A 23,521-nucleotide genomic window follows, 5' to 3' on the forward strand; every position below is an offset into this window, starting at 1 on the left:
AACTATAACAGAAAAGCTTAAGTGTAAAAAAATTATAATTTGAAAGGTTATGTTTATTTACTTCCAACATCACACAAAGAAACAGTTCAAAAAATAATAATGGCCTGATACTATGAACAATTTTGACTTTCTAGAAAAAGGCATAATAGATAAGACTATTTATCAGGAAATTTATATAGATTTCTTAAAACACGTGCTGATTTTCCTTCTATCCATATTTTTGTTTCAATTGTAATCAGAGCAATGTTGCCTTTACTTCCAAAAGCATCCAACAGGAAATCAGTGTCTCTCATTTTTTGTTACTTGGCCTTTATGCCTGCTTCAGTTCTTTATAGTTCTTGCATTGTGGTTGTTGGATACACGGAATATTGAAATGAAGTTGCAAAAAGTTAACTACTATATTCAGTAAGTCTGTAAGTCTAATATAGTACATAATCAAGATTTTAGGAAATGCTAAGCATTTTTTCCTTAAAGAAAAGGTATTAGTCAGCATGCATATTTATGCAAGAGATGCTAAATAGAAAATTAGCTTATATGTAACTTTATTCCTGTTGTAGTGGTTCTGTATTTCTGAACCAAAGAAGAACCTTACTGTTATTTTCCATCAGTCAACAAAGGATATGATTTCATGCTGTGCTTGATTTATCAAAAATTGTTGGAACTTTAAATATTTGGGCTCAATCTTTATCTAACAAAACTGGCATTAGTTTTAGTGAAGTCACAGAAGAGTGCTGAAGACTCCCCATTCCTTTCAAGTCATGGAGAAAAGGTCCCAGGCTATAATAGCAGCAGTGATAGTCTGATAACTTCTTATTGACCTAGTTCAGGATCCATCTGCAGATGTTGATCTCATCTTACAGGAGTAACTGAGACTGCAAAATGTGCTTATAGTGCAAATAAAATAATGAACTAAGTAACAGATGGGTAGGAAAAAAGTGAAAGATATATTGTTAATATTAGATATATGATGGGAGGAGACTTCATAGCTCTCCTGCCTAACAAAACCCACTGTCTTTACTATTTGTGCATGTGTGGAGTCCATGGTTGGAATACAGGAGTCAGTAATTGTTATGGTTCTCTGGGGAAGCTGCCTGTATAAATGGATATGAAGGAGATGGATGGATGAACTGGAAAGATTTGAAATTCATGACATGAACCAGTAGGTGTTCATGTTGAAAACAGGAATGACGAATGGGATAGGAAATGGGTGAGGATTTCTGCTCATAGGAAGAGAAGTAACACTGGGAAAAAAAGATAAAGTATTCCTTTACTAGCACAACATTTGGAAACAAATTAATACATGAAGTACAAAAGCCAAGTTGATAACTAGTAGAGGTACTTAACAGAGGAAACTGTTGTGTGAACAATTAAAAGCTATTGAATTAATACTAAGTAGTTGGTAGAACATAATTTTCTTTCATGTCTTTGCATAAATTGTTCCCTTTTTCATTATTACTTTTATATTTTGCTTTTCCCAGACCATTATTTTTCCTATTTTTTCTGAAGAAAGCACACTCATTTTTTTCCAGATTTTCAGCTTTTCCTCTTATTAGACGCAGCTTTCTAGATACTTGGTGCAACAAGCTATGTTTTAAATGAGTCCATAGTTATTGAATAAACAAACAATCCTATGTACCAAGGTTTTATTAAGTAAGTCTGCAGAGTGTTGTAAGCTAGATATGAGAGCTGTGGCTTGCTGTTTCTCTAAATAAACACTATAAATACATACATGAAATGTTAGAATTAGAAATAGGCAAAGATGTTGCTCTTTTGCTTTCCAAGCTCCAAGCGTTTATTGATGTATGGAAAGTTTTATCAAGTACAGATGCACAGCATTTCCATTTTCAGAGCTGTTCTCTGGATTCAGAAGTAATTTTGTATGTTTTAAAATATTTGGGGGACAATTTTCAGTGAGGTGTTTTCTTTTCCTGCTTTAATTGTCTTAACAGTAGACTCGCAAAAATATTTCCTTCGTTCCTCAAATTTACTGTATCTATGTATACTCTCCTTGTGAGTGCTTGACATGTTTTGAGGTATGTTTAACTGATAAAAATGCAGTTAAAAGATTTACAGTGAGACAATACTTTTCCGAAGTTGACTTCACCTGTAGTATGGGAGTGGATATCCTTTAGCTGTGCAGTTCAGTAAGATTTCTGGATTTGCTGATCCCGTGGAATAAGTGATATCATATGGCTCTTGGATAAAAATAGGACCATGAAGGGTTTCTTTCCCTGTGAAAGAAAAACAATAATTTAAGATCAGACATCTTTAGTGTGTCCTTACACATAAATGTGTCCTTTGGTGTCCTTTGTTTTTGGTCAAAAGTTAAGGTCTGCTATTATATTCCGCGGAGGATCCACCTCCAGACATTTGGCTATTATAGAAGAAATATTTCAAGGCTGATTGATAATAAAATCACATATCCCAGGTGTTGATGATTTATTTTGCAAGTGACGGTGAAGACTAGCTTCTTTGCATATTTCCTGTGGAAGTTATACGGCCATCTATTAAATCTCCCCCATCTACCTCATACTTCTTTAGCTCACAAGTGGAAGCAGGGAAGGATGAAGTTGTGGTTTTCTGTGTTTGGTGCTTTTACCTCCCTGCTCACCAGGTGAAGTGGATGTGTCAGCCTCATATCACCTTTTGAAAGTCCGGCAGCTCGGTGACTGCGGTCAAGCTCTGACAACACAGACATGTCGCGACAGTCCATAAGAGTGCCTACAGTGGGAGAGGAAGGACCTCCGGCAGACCAGCAAATGGCTTCTAGATCATAAGGTATGTTGTGGTGGGGCAGTGGTCCTGGGCTTTCCTTTCCTCTGCCATTTGGTCTCTTTTTCTGGTGTTGGGGTCCAGAAGGTCACACACATAGCAGTCTAAGGCAGTCGGTCATTTCCTTCTCCTTTAACCTTTCACATCCTTTGATATATTACTTTTGTGTACTTTAGCTGGCCTGGTGTCAGGGTTTGGTTTGGATATTTTTGTTGTGGTCCAGTCACCTCCCTCATCTGGGCCATTTGGAAACAGAAGGAGCATGAAATAAAGTTGAATTACTCATCATTTTCACTAGAACCTGTATCTTTCTGGTGACCCATTAAATCTAACTACAGCATGTAAACACAAGGAGACAACAGATGTGGGCTGGGGTCTGACCCATTTGTTCCCTCCAAATCTCAGATGTTCCTGCAAGGAAAAGTTTGATGGAAATTATTTTTTCACAGCTATAACCAAATACTAGTGACAGAACAAATAAATAATCCCAGATCCTTGAATAAAGCTTAGCAACTGGACCATCCTCCAGGTCTTAGAAGTCTTACATGAGTCCAGGAAACCTAGAAAGTTTGCAGTGCAGTTGCACAGCTGGGAAGAAGAGGTATTAACCCAAAAACCTATTTTCTTTGTTGTTTTATTCTGGAAGCAACATAAATGTTGACAGTAATCATGTCTGATTGTATTCACCTATTTTATCTGCTTGTTGGTGACAGGAGAGGGAAGGTACAATCCACTTCCCAAAGGCCACTGCGTCACCACACCTTGTGTCATCACTTCAGTCCCCAGGCTGCCAAGTGCAATCCTCTTGCTCTAGAGCTCTGTAACCCCATGAGGATTTTCTCAGCTGCTTCAAATAGGTCTTGCTCTGCTGACACCAGCAGTCTCCTCCTGCATCCCCAAAGATACTTTAACTCAGTTCTCCAAGCTTTACCCTAGCCAGGTCACTCCACCTGCTGGCAGCCTCTCAACCTAAGCACCTTCTGCAGGTCAAAAATCAGATCATCTATATCTACTACCAGCTTTATGCGTATTCATGTCCCTTTGTACTTTTCAACCACTGCAATCTGTTTCCTCTAGATTTTCAAAAAGCCAGATCAGCATTGTTGTCAGCTTTCATGTAACACTTGCTGTTTTTCTGATCCTGGAATTGTATGAATCATTTTTATCTGAAGTAATTAGAATATAATATTTAATTCTTTAAAATATCATTGATTTTTAAAATCTTTATTTCATATCTGAAATCTTTTTCACTAAACCAAAAAAGTTAACAATGCCATCTTTCTAGGAGTAGAATTGTTTTTCATTGATGAATGTATTCAGACTTTTCTATTTTGGTGATCTAAAGCAAAGAACATCTGGCAAAACTCTAGAGAGTGATGAACAAATGAAAATGTTTTATACTTAAGCTTTTTTGATCAGAAGCCCTTTTAAGGATTGCCTCTGATAATCACAGTGTTTTCTACATATCTTAATCGAGATGCCCATTCGTATGTGTCTATTAGCCCAATTTAGACTGTATGTCCTTTGTAAACTCAGAAAGCTAGCCCAGCTGTGAGGGTGTTTTCATGAGCAGTACCAGTGAGAAATAGCCTTGAAGAGAATTGGAATAAAATTCAAAGTAGCAGTCAAAAAAGATTGATTTGTTTTATAACACAATAGCTGTTTGGGTAGATACATCTCATTTTAAGAATATCTTGTGTTATAAAGGAGATAGCGTGGGCATGCTAGAAAGAAAAATTGCATCCTCTCAGTTTAGGATATAAAGTAAGTCAGGCCAGTAAAACAGCTGAGATGAGCTAGTGGTTTGAAGACAAAATATTAAACTTGGCTGAACATTATATGTGACGTTATAAGTGACATAACAGACCATAAAATGCAGTAAATCACATAAAAAGTATCAATTTCCATAACTTTTTCATTCTGATAAACTTTTCAGACTGTATGTGAACTTAGGGCAGACTCCAAATGTTTCATGACTGGTCCCTAACTATAGGTAGGACACAGGTGAAAATCTTAGAAAATAGGAAGCAAACCCAATGAAAAAAGCTGTTGCTCGACTACATTTGAGACATGATGGGGCTTTGCCATTTGCTTTTGGTGAGTTTACTCAAATAACTAAAGCTGAGCATGCATTTCAGGCCTTACCTCTGTCTAGAGCTTAAATTCGTGATATTTTTTTTCTTTCTATTTTGGTTCTTCCAGAGGTCTTTAGTCATAGAGCAAGATGCTGTAGGAAAAATAAGTAACTCATCTCTTACAGTTCCAGCTTTCTGATCAGAAAGATTACGCATCTCCCAATATTGACCTAAGACCCCCAATTATTTTCCCTTTATTTCATACTTTCAAATTATTGTATAGTAAAGCAGAACTGTTTCTATTTCTCACGGTAGTCTTTCTTGTTATGGGTAGTAGGGGAGAAGACAATTTGTTCAGCAAAGCACATGGGGCTAGGCGGAGTGGCTCTCAGAGTTGGTGGCTGGATACAGTTAAATAACCTTTCTTTCTTTTCCTGCTACTTTTCCATTTTTAATCCTTTGACAAATTTTTAGACTTCTTTTTTCACTGTTTCTGCAATTGATCCTTTGACTTGGGGGGTGGTGGTGGTGGTAGGAAAATTCTTCCCTTCTGGGTTAATTTCCTTAGCCTGTTAGTAATTCTCATTACTTTCCCAGAGCTACCAGTTAAAAGCTTTTCTAAAGCACCAGAGTGACTTAGGGATCATTGTTCCATTTTTTAAATCATTGTGGCTGGGTGGGCCTGAAATTAACAGTGGTGAGCTACCCGACATACATAAAAATCCTGGGTTTAGCTGATAAAGATGCAGATATTTTGGTATATCTGGAATTAAATTCCCATGATGAGTTCTAAATGGAATTTATACTCATTATTTGCAGATTTTTGAACGTCTTATTTCTTATGTCCCCTTTCAGTGCCTTTAATTCAGCAGACTCTCGCTGTGTTGAATAAGGACACAGCAGTTTACATGGACCCTGACAGCTCCCTTGCAGTAGACATGTCACAGTCCCTATCGCAAAAATATTTTCTGTGAATTTAAGTGAAGGTGGCTTCATGCTATCATTTTGTTTTCTCTTTAATATCCTTTTCCTGCTGCCTGATCTGCAACAGAGAATAATACCAAATTTGTGAGAAATGATGTGCACTTTCAGAGACAATGGTGTACTGTGAGTCCATCTCTTATTTATAGAAAAGGTCAGGCTGGTCATTTCTAATTTCCTGGTGCATCCTTTTGCGTTTCATATAGAGAATGGCCATATGTTTCTCCCCCATTCTCTAGATTACAGTCACCATGATTTCTGCAGAGATACATGACAAATGACTCTTTGTAGGACTGTTTACTTCTGTCAAGATTTAAATAATTCAGATTTTATTTAATCTATTGGAATATGAATATTTGATTAAATGTATCATTTTTATACGTAAAGCTTGTGTGCAAAATCCTCAGTGTGGTGCTTGAAAGCAAATATAAACTCTCGTTATGAAATGTTTTATAAGAAGTTAAAATGTATTTCTTTATGATACCAAATCAGTTTGATCTCCATAAAGACCATAATTATGCTAGTCTGAATTCAAATCTAAAGTATGAAAATGAATCAACATTCCTTTATTCATTATATGATATTGTCTTCAGCCAATACAGAGATTAACACAGTGCCAATGGAAGAGGAGGAAGCCTATTTTTTCATAATTATGTATCAGCAGAGAAGATCACAGTGCTTTCCTCTCAATGCTTTATGGGCAACAGTTAGTTATATTGGGCTATGATATTCATGTCAACTGTAGTCAGAGTTTTTGGTTAGTCACAATAAATATTTAAATGCTTATCCACTGTCTCACGCAGACAAGGAAAACGAAACACATATCTGGAGCCCACATTTAATCAACTTAATTCCCAGCCAAACCCTGCTCCCTGTTCTCCCCTGTTGTCTGACTCTGGCTGCTTTCATGTTTAGCTCGTTATGAGGTTTCTGCTCAACTGGAAATGCTAGGCAACACAGCTGGAGAGCAATTTAGCCTGGCCAAGCTGTACAGCCTGGGAGCAATTTAGGCTGGCCAAGACCCAGTCTGTAGCATATGTATAGATAACTTAGTAGACCAACATTGCAAACCAACTGCCTTTTTTTTTTTTAAAAAAAAACACTTTCCTACTACAGATTTTCCTTTCTATTATGATTTTTTTTGCAAAGAGGAGTTGTAATTACTATCACCCAGAATTGATTGGTAATATCAGATAAATGCTATTTGGTGAAACTGAAAGTCTTCTAGAAACATCAAGTTTGCAGAGAAAGACCACATAAGGCTTTAGGTTTGCCTGTGTGAACCAGCTCCAAGTACACAAACTCAAAAGGATTCATTGCTCAAAGACCAAAACCGTACAGTTCTGTTGGTCTGAGAGATCTAAAGTTTGCAGTATTTGCAGCTTCTGTGATTATTTCTGTTGCCACACTGTTTTGTGGAACTGCTGAGAGGTGAGAAGCCCTTTGTGCTGTCCACTGTAGAACAAATAGCTAAAGGTCTTACACTGAAGAATCGCAAATAATTGTGATGGACTAGGGATGTTCTTTCCTCACTTGGAGGAACACAGTAGGCATGGAGGGGTCGTGCTGCTGCACAGGCAGGTGCATATGGAGCATATCAGTGTACCCTTACTGAAGGTGGCAAGAATAAAGAGGCCAGAACAACGGTAAAACCTGTTCTCTAAAAAGCTTCTAAATGCAAAACTGCTATAATTCACATAAGCAAACCAGATAAGGAGGAATTTATCCAGGCTATTAAGTTCCAGGAAGGCTGCAAATTCCAGGGGTAGTGACTTTCTAATGAATCTTTCTTAATGTGCCTTAGATAGAGCCTCATATCTGATCCAAAACATTAATATGACTTTATGGGCCAAAGCTGACACCTGATTAAGAGGCCTCTTTTAAATCAGCTTGATAGTAAAACACCTGTCAGTTCTAGCAAAAAGGATGGGACAGGTGAGTTAGAGACTTCCTGCTTGTAATGACAGCATGGGTAGAAAAAGAAAATCCAAATGCTCTCAAAATCTCTCAAGATCTGTAATTTTTTTCACAGCTGAAGACATTGCTGAGTTTTAATTGGAAGAGGGGGGAGTTTATAGGGCCCACAGATTTTTAAACGTCATGGAGTCTTTCCCTGCAAATAACATTGGGGCTTTTGATTGAATCTCATCAGAAGCAGAACGGAATGATTATTTTCCTCATCAAAAGCATGGACCAGGTAGCTCAAGGACTTTAAAAGGAGCATGACAAATGCAATACGAGAGGTAGTGGATGAGATACTGTTTGCTAAGAGGAAAGCATAAAGTAACACATCAGTTCAAGGAATCAGATATTAATGCTGAAAGAGAGGATGGAAAAAGAAGAAGCAGAAAAGGGCCACGAAAGCATTCTGTAAAAACAAAAAAAAAACCATTGTCGGTACTACAGGCAGTGGGAGGCGGGCTTCCCTCCTCTCCCTCTCAATGACATTCAGTTCTTAATCAGAGAGTGAAGCAGGAGACATGTGCAGAGAAAGGGAGATTAGAAGAGATGTTATAGGTTTGAGCAGGCAGAAGCAACCTAAAACCCATAGGATTTTCCCAAGGGGCCTTCAACTTTCATGTGTTTTCTCCCTTCAGACAGTGATGTACAGAGCTCCAGAGACACAGGGCTCCTTTCAAGCTGCAGCTTCTATTGAAAAAGTCAAATTGGGAGTAGTGGTGAAATTCCACATCGTCTCTGTTATCAGGCACCAAAACGAGAAAGCCATTTAGCTAACTCTGATGTAGGCAGAAAGGTAGGTGTCGAGGAGGGTGAAGTCCTGGCCCTACTGAAGTCAGAGAAACTCTTCGTAATGAATGGAAGCTTGGTGCTCGAGCCCAGATTTATATAGGAAGCTGTCTATAAAATGACAGCTAACAGCACAAGGCATACCTTTCATCTGGGACACAGTAGCCTAGCGGTACCCCTTCCTCACAGATTTGAAAAACAGGGAGGGTAAGCAGATGACAGGAGGCATAGCTGTGAACCTGCGATTTCCCAGCAGCAGGGCTGCCTTGCTTTGCCTGCGCCTCCCCCACAGAACCATGCTCTGCATTTGAGTTTGGAGATGTAACTTTCAAGACCGGAATAGTTAGGGCTCCTCCAGCCCTGGAGAATGGTGCAGAAATGTTAACTGTCTTCAAGGAAAACAATTATGTTTCCCCTGAATTTTATTCCTTGAAAAATTATTTGACTATTCCAGTTTTCTTCCTAATATTTAAACATAACCTGTATGGTGGTGTAGGTAGGGTGATCTCAGGCTAATGCAGCGAGGAATGTACTCAGGTTGTATACTAACTGCACATTTTTTTTAAATACTTGGGTGTGAAAACAAACAATAAAAGCATAAAATATGACTTTAATTACTCATATAACCAGCTGTCAGGATTGCCAGAATCTAGCATATAAAATTAGGGTTTAATATATCACAGGTAATAATTAAAGACTTATTATGCAAAACCAATCATATCCTTGAATTATGAGCCTTTTTCAATTAAATATATATATTGACAAAAGGTTTTGTCAAAATCTGGTGCTTCTAACATTTTTTTAACAGTTCTGTTATAATAACCCATATTGCTTCAACACTCTGAGCTAACTTTTTGTGAATGTAATTGGGTATCAGTGAATTTATTACCCATCTGCATTTTGATCTAACAAATACACACATTCTAATTCCAAAATAATTAATGATAGATCTCTAAATGCCAAAATGTGATGTTTCGCATCATATCATACTGAGTATAGCAATGAAACTCTAACTTCAGATTTACATCATACTAACTGCATTCAATACCAAACAAAAATATCCCCTAAAGATTCTAGACCAGAAGTTCAAGCTGCAGTGCAGGAAAATAGCTCATAATTGATGCATTCTGGATGGCATTCAATGGAGCTTCACTAATTTACACTTTTGGCTACAGATGAACACAGATTTATCAACAAATTGTGGAGATACGTGCAAAGGTACAGTAGTCTGAATAGGTACAGGGGCTATAAATACACCAATGTGTGAGCTGTATTAATAATGTAATATTTTAATTTTAAAAAAGTAACTGCTAGAATTACTAACTGTGGATGACTACAGTGGCTTTACAGAAAGATTTTTCTGAAGACTTTTGTGCTATTGTGCATGATGTAGACAAGATAAAGGAAGCCTTTTCATTTGTGCAGGTGATTTGTTTTATGTCATGAACTTGGTCATGTCCTTCAGATACAGAACTATTGTGGAACAGACATCTAATTACGGAGACAAATACCCACAATGAAGTTAGAGGGATGTGTCTTTATGATGTATAGTAATCCTGACGTGCACTCTTCTCAATGAAATTTCATTATTTTTGTGTGTTACTAGGCAAGATGAATAAATAATAATGAACCTTTTCCAATCTACTGCACAAGCATTTTGTTCACTGTAATTTCAGTTATAAGTGAGACCTAGATTCGATGACAGATACTGTTTGCTGCATTGTACTGTTGTAATATTCATTTGGCACTGTTGCCAAACTGACTGAAGGCTTAATTCAATAATTTACAATACAGGAAAAGATAACAGCTATATCATTTAATATCCTGCCAGTTAAATAAATCCAGCACTTGTTTTTCTGTAACTTTTTTTTTTGTGCAAAGTATAACTGTTTTATGGTCTAAGGAGGATGGTTATTAATAAAGCTTAGATAATTTTTGCCACTGCTGGTGTTGATCAGCTCTGGATTTTGGTGTGATGACCCCAAAACTCCACTGCACTATTGATAGATGCTCTGTAGAGACAGGGAGAGGGTGAAACACTAACTTCAATAAGCGTGTGACAATATGGCAAGCAACAGTTCTGCTTATACTCAAAATGGGGGAGAAGGGGGGGAAGGTATTTGTGAAAATTTCTTCCAGCCTTTAAGCTCCATTTCAGACCCTCTTCAGTCTTTTCATTAAGCATCTTGCTTTGCAGCCCTATGCTCCCATCCAGTGACTCTGGAGACGGTGGGAGACAAAAGGGAATTGCTCCATCGCCTCTTTCCTCTAGATCCTGAACAAGCCTAGGGGAAGGAATAGCTCTGTCTCTCTTTTCTCCCTTTTTATATGTTAGGATAAACCATCTGCATGGTTTCAAGGAGTTAGACTGAAATGCCTTATTCTTCCACCCCCCTCTTCTTGGCTAGCCTGCAGTATCTGGGACAACCAAGCCTTTTAATCTTCAACTTTGTTTACACAAATCTTTACAGTCTTTCATGGCACCCCTCTTCCAGCCCCATGGCAGAAAGACTTGGGGAATCTGTTGGAAAAATACCAATCAAATACAACTGAATTTACTAGGACATTCTTTTATTTTATTATTTCCCCACTGTGACTAATTTCTGTATAGAAAAAATGCAGCGGCCTGATGAATGCTAAATTCAGCTAGCGTTTTTATAGCCGGTAGTAGATACAGTTTTGTGCTTCATCTTTTTTTTTCTTTTTCTATGCAGAGACTGTGAGCCAAAGTGCTTTGAAGTCAGTGAAAACCTTTCATAAACTTCAATGGGCAATGGATCAAGACCTACTGAGCAAAATATAAGCAACTCTTTTTTTTTTTTTTTTTTTTAAGTCTTCTCTGTGTGTGAAATACTGTGCTGTGTGACATGTATTTGGCCTATACTTATGTGTGTATACAAATGTATAGAGCATATACATCCTTACCAGCAATCACACATGTGTGTGCACCCATGCCCTGTAGGGAAAGAGGGAAGAGATATGCTAAGAACATCTTTTTTCTATTTATATTGACTGTATACTATGTCATAAATTATAATTGGTGCACTAAACACTTGGTGTTTGAAAACTGTGCCAGTTCAGTGTGAAATAGCTACTGGATGTTGATGACAGCTGCATTGTTTTCAGGCAGATACTTAGTACCATAGATCCAGTCACACTGGAAGAAAAAAGAAATTACAAAAAAGGCTAGTTTGCAAAGAGTTTGAAGATACTAAAGCAAACAATGATTCTTTTTTTGTCTCCAGAGGGCACACTTTGTAATTCCCATTTATGTTTCAACAGGAAACATGTTGTAACGTGAAGTAGTATTTTGGTTTTTACAGTGTTATGAGTCCCAGACCTTGTAGAAAGCTAGATACAATCACCATTATAGGGTACTTAAATTGCAGGTGGATGTTCAAACTCTGTGTACATGTTATTTAAATTTTGGTTATTTACTTTGAATAACTGGAATGAAATGGCTTATTCATAGATGCTTGCTTTCCCCACTAGGGCTTAAATAACAGGCATGAATAAAGCGAGTTGAACTAGCTGTAAGAACCTGACATTAGAAATCATAGAATCATGGAATGGTTTGGTTGGAAGGAACCTTAAAGATCATCTAGTTGCATGTAGTTAGGAAGATTTATATTCTGGAATAACTTGTAGAAATAGCGCAGATCATGAAGATAATAGAAAAATGTATGGAGAAAATAGTCCAAATAACAACCATGGCAAAACCCCTTAGGACATAAGAAGATCTAATACAGAAATTTAAGGCTGCCACCTACCTCTTGCTTTCAGATGATTGATAACTTGGAAATAAAATCTTGGAAAATAAATCTTCGTAAGCAATGATCCAGGCAAGATTATAAATGTCTTTATATTCTTACACATAATTGAAGGAGGAACACAAGAGCTATTTATAACATTTTAAACCGAGGGCAAACCCTAATTTAAAATAGATTACTCTATCAGCTTATTATTGAAATATTTATTGTATTGATGGACTGATTTACATAGGCTTGTCATCACAGTATTGGCATCCATTTAGTAGATTGACAATAAGTTTGGAGCTTAAACTTCAACCAAAAAAATGGTCAGTCTTTGCCAAAAATCAGGTACAGTCTATTGCAAAATTGACTGTTGACCAGTGAAGAAACTCAAAGGTCAAGCAGAAACTGCTCTTCACTTTCCCAATTAGCCCTTTGTATTGCCATACAAATAGAGAACTGCGTACACTTCTCTAGTCCCAGGGGATTTTGCTTGGTTGTGTCCACCTGCCTGACCAGACAAATTATCCCAATTCAACTCTGCTTTGGACACTGCATGTAGGGTAAAAGTAGAGGACTATGCAATATAGGATTCAAGCAATATACCGTCCCTCTTCTTCTGGTCGTCTTTAGGTGTCTACTTTTGGCTGACTGTCATGTAATCAGTTGGATGCACCTTTAGCCTGAGCCAGGGTGGCTGTTTTGATGAGATGTACTTTCTTGTGCAGCATCACCTGCAGATCTGACTCACCCTTAGAATATTTATGTTTAATTATTATTTTGGCACCCTGGCAAAAAAAATCATGGCTATCATAAGCAGCAGAAGGGAAACAGTGATTTAAACAGTCTGTATCTCAGAAAAATCTGGCTGGGATTTCATGGAACATGGCTTTACCATTAGACACCTACTGCATTTCAGAAACCTACCAAAGACAGTGAGGTATAGTAACTCCCCGTGAAAGTCCATCATAATCCTCCATTGCAGAAAATATTAGGCAACCAAAATATAATTAGTATTGTATATTTTTTTATTGTGTCAAGCATGGAAAGCTCCCAGGCACTTTTAAAATAAGTAGAATAAACAGAGATAAATGAAACTGAACTCTGTTAAATATCATCAACTAAGATCTGCTTTATTACTGGCAATTAAACAGGGAAAGTCAAAACACAAGCTATCATTATCACTCATTGATTAAAAACCAGTTAGAACATTGCATTTCGAACTAACCTACAGCTTTGCTCGTTATGCATTTCAGCATGGGCAACAGCACAATATTTCAGAAATAATTAGGAACACAGCATAAGCAATCAGTGCTAATGTTCTTGAATAAAATTGCCAAAGCAAATGATTATAGATCAGCCAAAAGACACTATTTGAAGCTATCATCTTTTGTGACTATTTAATATCTTCATGATGATCTTTTTCTGAGCAAACACAAATGAAGTGAAAGTGTTTTCAGTAATGGTATCCTAAAATTTAGCAGAAGCCACAAACATAACTTTGTAAATGCTAATTTTTTTGGAAAATAACTGCTAGCAATTGAGTTGCTAGGACAATTTTGTCTCTAGTCTGTTTTAAAGAAGCTAATACCAACATTTCTGATATGCAGCAAGCTGGGATTGTCTCACTGTCAAATTACTGTTCTTTTCCATTCAAGTAAAAAATGACCTTTATCCGATCTATTCTCAAAAAAATGACAGCATAAATAGCAAAACAAAACCCATCTGAAAGGAGAAGAAGAAGAAAAGAAAAGAAAAAAAAAATAAAAGCAGGCTGACTGCACTGAGATTCTGCTTCTGAGCAGAGGCAGCACGGTAAGGGTTCAGCAGGCAGGGCTAACCCGGCCATGGCAGGGCTCGGAGCCCGGTGTATGCAAAGTGGGAACGATGCTGGCTGTGTCAGCAGGCTGAAAAACTTGGGGAACATTGGAAAAGTGGAGAGACCTGCCATTATACCTGTAAAGCAGTCCCTTTCCCCTTCTGATGTTGATGTTTGACATTTTAACGCTGTGCTGCTACAAACAGCAGTCGTCCAAAACACAGTTTTCTTCGGGTGTCCCTGTTAATTCTCCCTGGGGCGCTCGCTCCAGAGAAGAGCTGGCGGAGCGTGGGATGATCTCCCACTTGGGGAGATTTTGTATGATTTGTCCTTTTGCGTCTTTTGTGCATATGTTTCCAGAGGGAAACCAGAACCAGAAATGCTTTTCAAAAGCAGATAGGAAAATGCTCACCTCTCTGGTACCTGCTCAACTGCCAGTGCCACTTTAGCTGTCTGGTATCTCATCACCCTCTTAGCTGCTTCCTTTTATCTCTCCTTTCATTATTTGTTGTAATCTGCCAATTTTTAGTAACAGGAATGATTTATTAACAAAAAAGATTTCTGTTTTCATCCAGATCTTAAAAGCTGTAATTTCAAATCAAGTCTTTGCCAAGGTTACCTTCAAAATCATTTTGTGAAATCATTCTTCTAGCTGGGATTTACACCGATCCCTCTATGCTACTGTATTAATGCTTAGGGCACACTTTCGTTTCCACCCTTGCCCATTATTTCACTTAAACTCCTTGTTTTTTAACAAGCTCATAAAAATTAATTTAAGCCTTATGCCTTCTCCCCACCTGGAGACCTTGCAGAAAGGACAGTATGAGTGCAGGCAGAACTGAGTCCAGGCTTAGAACCTCCTCATGCTTCTCCCAGTCAACTGAGCTCTCTGAGATTTTGTACAATTACTCTGCTTCGGCTGGAAACAGAAATAGAGATCAGGAAATCTACATTCTGAGTAGCCTGATGGGAGCTTCGGTGTGCAGATAATAATGAAATGCAGGGAAAACATTTCATATGTATTACTTTTCAGTAATTTCTCTCTAATCCAAAAATCACAAAAATGCTGTAATTCTCAGGAACCTTGCATACTTGGATTGCATATTTTTCCTGGCTACAGAAGGAATTGATAACAGGCTGCTAAATTACTGCTTAATAAACCAATAAATGAGTGCCATCTAAGATAACGGGGCATTAAATGATGACTATTCAGGGGAAAAGTAGAAGTACAGAAAGAATGGCAAGAGGACTCTGCATAGAGGGAAATTGGATTAGTCATCTCATCTATGCCAGTGGTGAAATTCGAACTGAAGCAGATTTGAAAGGGGAAGTGGACTGATGCCATAATGTGCCAAAGGAAGAATTACGCTCAGTGCGGGAGCTACTTCTCATCGCAGCGAACGTGTGCTGGGGCAGAGAGTATTTCAATTATGGGGATAATGTAAGCAGTAAAATGTAATAAATGCAAAGCCCAAATAAAATAAAATGCAAAGCCAAAATCCAAAAGGCACTAAATTATACAGATGACAGAGATGATATTATAAATAAAAAAAATAAGAAGAGGTAGTCGGTGGGAAATTCCGGGTTGTAATGTCAAAAGTCCAGGTGTTAACACTTGAATTCAGGCTTTTGATCCCCTGATTTCAGTGGGGTTTAGGTATTTAAGTACATGTCCTTCCCATAAGGGTTGGGGCCATGATCAAAACCAGTGGGAAGGCACCATAAAGCTCTATGAGGGACTGCTTTGTTTCAGTCCATGCATCACAGCCTGGTGTCATCCATCTACCGGCAAGGTTGTCCCAGAAGGCTGAGAACATATTTGCTTGACTTGTAGTAGTTGGAAAATTGTATCATCTTGAGTGATACTTAATGTGTCTGCTGTGTAGTATCACCAGTAGAGTTATGACAAACAGTCTGAAGGCCATATTTCTGGGGAATGACATAATCAATGATAGATTCTGGTCTAATTTAGGTAGGTTTAGAGTTCAGAGTTTTAAAGGAGAGAAAGTAGGGTGTTACATGTTTCCTCTCCTCAATAATTGTATCCGACTGAATTTACAACACATCTTGTTTTAACGCATTTATTTTCTGCATGCTAGCATTTTCACGTATCTATTATCTTGAAGACTATATGGACATTTTAGTAAAATGTCAGTGCAGTATAACATATTGTTGGTTTATTATTTTGACTTGCAGTAAATGTCCAGCTTTTGGCTGACAGAAGTGCTCTTTTCTCAACTTCTCCCTGTAAATTAGTTACATATATGCACAGTGCAGTATTTTACACATATCAGACTGTGACATAAAATCTTGATTCAAATTAGGTCTCCTTAAAATATATATGTGAATTTCAGTTGAGTTTTCAAACTGTGTGGTTTAGGTTTTTAGCCAAAACTGTAAAACCAACTTACTTTAAGGCATGAAAGGTGAATCAGGCTCGATTTGGTTCACAGGATTTCATTCTTATCCATACAATTTTTAGATGCTTACCTTCAAGGTCAATCTTGTAAAGTAAAACACACTTACATTTTTAAAAAATTAAGGACCTAGATATTTAATTTGTGAAGAAATTAAATTCAAATCTTCAAAACTTTTGATCTGCAGCTATCTGTCCCTGGAGGTGTTGAAAAATTGTAGACATGCAGGTTATTTATATGAAAGCTTAACCAGCTCCTAAAGTTGTACTTCTGTAGGTCTCCAGAAATTATCAATTTAAACCTTATGTTATAGAAAGTCTTGAAAGTAGGTATGGAAACAAAAATGAACATGGAATCCAGATAAACTTCCTGTGGCTTCAGATTTTATAAGGGGTGCTTATTTATGATTTGTTATAAAAGGAATCTTCCAAGAGCAATAATAAAACCAGGTTTGTTGTTTACTTTCTGTACTTTCCAATGTGTTTTAATAACATGGAGGTATGCCTGGTCCCTAGAGCTCTCTGTGCACTTTTAGTGTTATATGAGTATTCTTAGACTCTCTAAAGAGAAGACATTATTGTTACCAGTCAGCAAACCTTGCAAGTCAGTGGTATCACTGGGAATAAAAACTATTTCAGTTTGTAATCAGCTTGATATGGTATTAAGGAGATGTACCTTTCTTCAGTGCAAATTTGTAGTGTACATATGCACCACCATTTTAATTGCAACACCTTACACAGTTTGGTATACTGTCAACTTATCTTCAGGAGAGGCTGGGGGTTAATTTAGTGAAAAAAATGAATGTAGACTAATTAGAAGATGACAAGTTATAGCTGATAAGGTCACTTGTCAGGCAAATATGAATTCAGTATCTATTGCATAAATGACTACATTTTCTCTGGCCTAGAGCAAACTATTTGTGTTTCGCAAAACCACAAATGTTAACAAGGAAGACGCAGAAAAAACTGTTTTATTTCTACTATATTCAGTGTAAACCTGGATAAATCTAATTAGAAGTAGTAGTTGGAAGTATAATGTTATATTCTGATTAGGATAATGCATATCATCCATGATTTCAGTAGCTTTAGACTGATGTGACTGAAATATGATTCTGATTAATGTTCAACAAGATGTTACTAGGGTTAACCCCTGCAGGTTTTTTCACATTGTCTGTACTAGTATGCGTTTTTTTAAAAGCTGTAGGAAAAGCAATCATCAAAAACTGCTTGGCATAAGTGTGTGAAGTGAGACAATACTAGAGGATGAAGAAATTGCATTACATAAATCACTTTCGTGTTGGTGGGAAGGCCATCTAAGCACACAAGTCAAAGTTTGGGTAGATTTTTCTCTAAATTTCAAAGTTATTTTCCAGGGTGAGTTCAGGGCGCAGTCTGAGGTGGGGGCTGTACTGGAGGTTGGGAGGAGTGGCAGCCTGGATATCTGTTGGGGCAATGAAACAATATAAACAAAAATCTGTCCAAAAGCACACAGCAATTCAGCAAAAGGGAAGCTGATTCCAAAGAACAGTGTTCTCTAGTTTTATAACATACTTCTCTTTTCCGAGACAATTCTCCCAAACGATAATGAGCTTTGTGTCTTCTTTTAAGGAAATCCAGTGCCAAACAATGTACCCATACACAGATCAATGCATACAAATATTGCTTTTGCAATTTTTTTTAATTTTATTTATATATATATATATATATATAAAAAATAAAAAAAAATATTTTTTTTTAAAATTGCGCATGAGAAAGCTTTGTAATGATACTGAAGTGCCTGTTTCAGAGAGCCTTCCTCCATAAGGTACATGGCTGCTGATAGAGTGGGGAGGGGATAGAAAAAAGAACATCTCCCACATGAGCTGGATAAAAGAAAGGTGAAGCTCCTAACAGAGTGAGGTACCCTTCGCTATTGAACCCTCCTTTCCCTCTCCTGCTGCTAGCCTGCCCCTAAGAAGCCCTCTCGGTGGGCAGGCACTGGCAGCAAAACAAGGGCTTGGGGTGACATTTCCAGCAAGTGAGGTGTGACTTCAGTCCTGTCTGCGTATGCTTGTAACACCACCAATACCTGCAACTTTCTTGGTATTGTCTGCTTAAGTCAGAAATGCAGATGGACTAATGAAGATACAGAGATCAAATTTTAGGTAACTGTGGCACTGGTGTATGCACGTAAAGTACATGTGTGTGCACACCTGTGCACAGAACAGCGCCAGCATAACAATTTCAATACGAATATCTGCTACTTTTTTCATACTTTCTTACACTCCACTAGAATATCTACAGAATGGATTACACAGAATTAGTGTTTCTGATTTTCCTGGATCTGTGTAAAATGTTTGCAGTTTATAGAATATGTCAGATGCCCGATCATGAAAAGAGAATCATACTCCAGGCACCATCAGTAAGCCCCCTAGCTATTAAGAGGCTTTCACTAATGACTCAAGAATGACCTTTTTGTGTCTTCTGTTTGTTGGGGAGTAAAAGTGAGTAGGGTTCCCAGGCAAATAATGAAGTGACTTTGCTTATTCAGAGAAAATAGTATCCCAAGAAACAGTATGACAGATGTGATCTTACAGATGTTTTGTGAAGAGAAGACATTTTAAAGCTATGGTGACTTTCCTTGCTGCTATCTTAAATAGTTGGATTACATCAGTAATCTTTCACTTTTCCCTCAAAACTCTCCTTCTTTTCTGCCCATTTGGAACCATCAAGTATAATTATTCTATTTCTAAGGACTTCCAGGGCTGCGGTGAAAGGTGCATTTGTCATTACAAAAATACCTTTGTCCACGAGAACTTTTCGTTCCTACCAGCGGCAGCTCGCACCACGGCAAAGCTCACAGGAGTCTTGATTAAAAGACCTGACTTACAGAAGTAGAAATGAATGACTTACAGGTAATTATAAAAGGCTGAAAAGCAGGAGCATGATGTTTGGAGCTAAACAATGTCACAGATAGTGCCTTAATTAGCAGCAAAAGTGATTTAGCAGAGTAATATTCTAATACCAATTCAATTGCTACAAATTATTAATAACAATAAGCAGAGAATAACCAAGATTCTCTAACAATGAGGTGCAGTATCTGTCAGAGGAAAACATACTACCCCTTTAATAATGAGATTGTAATTAGAATAGAACAATAAAGCATATATTAATATTGAACAAAGGACAAAATACCATGGTATTATGCATGGGGGAAAAAAAAACCCATCCTATTGCCAAAATTCTAAAACAATCTTAAAACCAAATATATAAAAGTAAAGTCATAGAGATTAGGATTAAAGACTATAAATTTACCTCTTGCTGCAAACCTGGCAGGACTTTAGACAGCTTCCTCCTCAGGCTGCCCTACTAGGGCAAGGACTGTCACCTCCAGGGGGACCTTACACAGACAGAGGGAAGCAGAGAGATTCAGAGAAGTGGGGGCTGCAGGTCTCTGCTGTGTCTAAAGGCTACCTCCACATTCAGAAGTTGCCCTTTTACTTACTCCCCTCTGCTGAAGAAGCCGCAGAGAGCCTTATCTTTGTTTGGATGCTAATTATGATTACTATGCCATCAACTAGAGCAATTACTAACGTAAATCCTGAAATGGTAGGTGTGGGGGTTTTCTTCAGTTCCTGAAACCATGTAATTCCATGAAAATTAAGCTTTACTTCTAACTTTTTTTTTTTTTTTTTTTTAGCATTTAACCCTAAAGTTTAATGAAAGAATATAGAAAAGGGTAGTCATGGAGGATGAAAAACAAATGCAAAGTAAATAAGAATATATTTGCATTATTATTTGATGATTCAGGACTATAATCTAGTCTCATAGAAAATCTGTACTTGGCCTGTGGTTTTGATTGCTTTTGGAGCTCATAGAGCCAAAACAAGGAAAACTATAGGATCCGAGTGTAATAGGACCAATGAGAAGACTGTTTTACAGATGGTACAGATATAATAGCTTCAGTCAAAGAATGCTTCATCACTATCTCAGATATTTTCATTCATCCAGCCCCAACACATGGCCCCACTAGACTAATCCATCCATATTTTTCTCAAATTACAGATCAGCATGTGTCTCAGAGCTGGCTTCCCAAACACACACCAGCAAGCAATTTTAGGGGTAATCACAAGAGTTTCTCTTCCAGATAGTAATGAAAAAATGCCTCACATCCCTAAGAGGTTTATTTTTGTAATGTAGGCACAATAACCACAGCCTAAATAATAATGTGTGGTTTGAAATTACTCTGTGAGCTCAGACTCTGTGACAACCACATTTTCTGTCCCAGCCAAGTGCCAACGATAATAGTAATAAAAAAAATATTTTGTGTATAAATCTTTTCTTTTTGCTGCCAAGAGATTGGAGGAGAAAACGAAACAGATTTTTGAAAACCCCAGTTACAGTGATTGTGGTAGCAAAAGCTTTCCCCAGGAATGTCAAGTAGGTATGAATGCAGTGAATTCCAAGAAGTTTTCAATGTTAATTTCTGCTCAACAAGAAACACACACATAAACAGCGATCAATAGTCGCTAAATGAAAAAGAAGTGGCAAATCAATAACTAAAGACATTTTATTTTCAAGCTTCTGCAAACAATGGAAGGGATGATCAGTCTGTGATTACGTGGAAGTAGCAGATATTGTTTCAGCTCTTAAAAGTTAGTGGGCAAGGTCTTCTGCCCATGTCAGTGTGTGCAGATCTGCTGGATGGGAATATTAAACAGTATGGAAATAGGGTTTTCACTTCTAAATAAAGGATATTTAATATTTTTTTTGTATTTGAAAGGTCTGTTTTCTGAAAAATGATGAAATCCTTTTCATTCTTACCATCTACTTACCTCACTTTTATGCTAGTGGAAAGTTATAGACTACAGCTGGGTTTCCCTCCATTTCACGTAGGACATGCCCATCATTCTCACCATAATAAAATCTGCGTTTTCACATGTCAGTGGTTTGATTAAGGCATTGGTTGTGAAGATGAAAAGATAATGGATTTGACTGTTCAGCCCCAAGGGAACCCACACTGGTAACTGATTACCGTAACACTATGTAGGATCGAGATGCAGGATCCTCAACTCTGAAATGAGGGATCTCAAAATCCAGCCCTGTGGTTTTAGTTTAACATTCGTAAACAAAGTACCCCGTTCTAATAGTGACCTCTGCAAAACAATGTCTTCAAAGTCAACTTAAAGGGTAGCTTGTTATAGAAGTGACACATCAAACATAGGCTGTGGGCTTTTCTGAAGGTCTCTAGGTGTGGACAAAATCAATGAATGACACTAAGGTCAGGGAAAGCTGCTGTGCAATGTGGGAGGCTGCAGCAACTGCATGGTTTCAGTTTGTTTTGTGCTCATATGTAAGTGATCAGGAGTTTTGGAAACTGGCTCTCCAACAAATATTGATATTAAATGGAAGAATTATATTCCGTTACATTTTACTGAAAACCGGTATGCTTCAGTAAACTATTTCAGTGACATATTATTGTGCCATCATAAGTTTAATTTTTTTATACTTAAATTTTCTATTGCTGGCAATAGAAAATGCTCAAATTATTTTAAGTGCTTAATCATCTGCTAATTTCAGCTTCTTGGCAGTGATAATAAAGTAAAATTGAATTATCTTTGAAGCTGTTGCAAACAAAAAAAAAAAAAAAAGAAAAAAAAACCTTGAATGACTTCTAAAGTACCAGGATATTATTTTTCAAAGTTAATAAGGCTTTCATACAGATAGATGAAATGACTTGATATGAAACAGAAAGGAACCATGTAAAAATCAAAGCATTGGGAAAAAAAAAAAAAAAAGTAAAGTAACTAATTGAAGAGATATTTTTTTAGAAGTTATTTAAATGAGTATAAAGATGGTTTACACCTTTCAGACTATAGAAGAGACATACACCAGAGCCATATAGAAAACATAAAACTCTGGTAATGACTTCCATGAATTCTAGCATGCTCTACTTAACTTCACAAACTGTAAATAACATCTTTCTGACAGCTAAATCAATGCAACCTAAAATTTGAAAGTTCACCCTCGAAGAAGCATCTGAGCTCTAACCTGTTTTTCACCATATGTCTATGCACTCAAAGGAATTAAAAAAAAGACATTTTTCTTGAAAGTAAAGTATAATAAGGCAGACTTTTCTATGATGTGAGTCTAGCCCGTGTTATATAATTTTAAATGACTATCATTCCTGGTACCCAGCAGGTCAGTTTGATGTGGTATGGTATACTTTGGAAACATGGCAGTATTGCACTCTGTGGCCCACTCAGAATAATGACAGCTTTGGGGTGGGTTTATGTCTGTTTAGTGAAAAGCTGCAAAACCCTTTACAGTCACTAAATATAATAGGTGAGGCTTTCAGAAGTACTGAGCTTTGCCTTAACTCTTCCCTTTTCAAAGGAAGTGGTAAAGACTGCCATTGCAATCTGTGGAGGCATAAAAATTCTGATGCTAAGTCCTTCTCACCGTCACACCAGCTAATTGCTACTAATGTAGGTTGTCACTTCTTTATTGAAGTTATTATCATTGCTGCATTGTCATTTCTTTCTGCATGGACTTCATTATCATAGCAGCTGAAGACACAAACTGGTGTGAATATATCCCTCTTTGAATGGAGTAGCTAAGGAAATAGTTATCTTAAACTCGTGGTGCTTTGTAACATCCTCTCTTCCAGCAGCCAGCAAGTGGTAGAGCCAGAAATTGCTCACAGGCTTCCTGAGCACCAGTCCTCTCTGTCACGGGAGGCTTCATCCTTTATGTTGCCTTGCACTGAGGACAGAGAGCCACATTTCTTACATGCTGGCTTATTTTGTCTGGATTTTTGCCCTTGAGTTAGAAACAGTTTGTGGTTCTGATAAGAGACAGGAAATAGAAGTATTGGAGTTGCTTATTCTCATTCTTAAAATTACGTGCAGACGGACCAGCTCAGTGTAAGCCCTTCCAGAAATGAACAGGGGCAAGCAGCTCACTGTGCCACTCACCT

General features: G+C 37.4%; 1 protein-coding gene across 4 annotated transcripts in view; it reads right to left on the bottom strand.

The window, feature by feature from the left end:
• Positions 1-23,521, bottom strand: part of CNTN6 (contactin 6) — a 149,290-nt gene that overhangs the window by 89,129 nt on the left and 36,640 nt on the right. For all 4 annotated transcript variants that reach the window (XR_005827710.1, XM_040593036.1, XM_040593037.1 and 1 more), the window contains exon 3: positions 2,105-2,231. Coding sequence is in view for 3 of the 4 variants with exons in the window: in XM_040593036.1 (XP_040448970.1) it covers positions 2,105-2,231 (127 nt within the window). In the remaining variant the exon portion in view is untranslated. The remainder of the gene's footprint in view (positions 1-2,104; positions 2,232-23,521) is intronic.

Source organism: Falco naumanni, chromosome 4 (assembly GCF_017639655.2).
Source record: "Falco naumanni isolate bFalNau1 chromosome 4, bFalNau1.pat, whole genome shotgun sequence".
Classification (NCBI taxonomy): Eukaryota; Metazoa; Chordata; class Aves; order Falconiformes; family Falconidae; genus Falco; species Falco naumanni.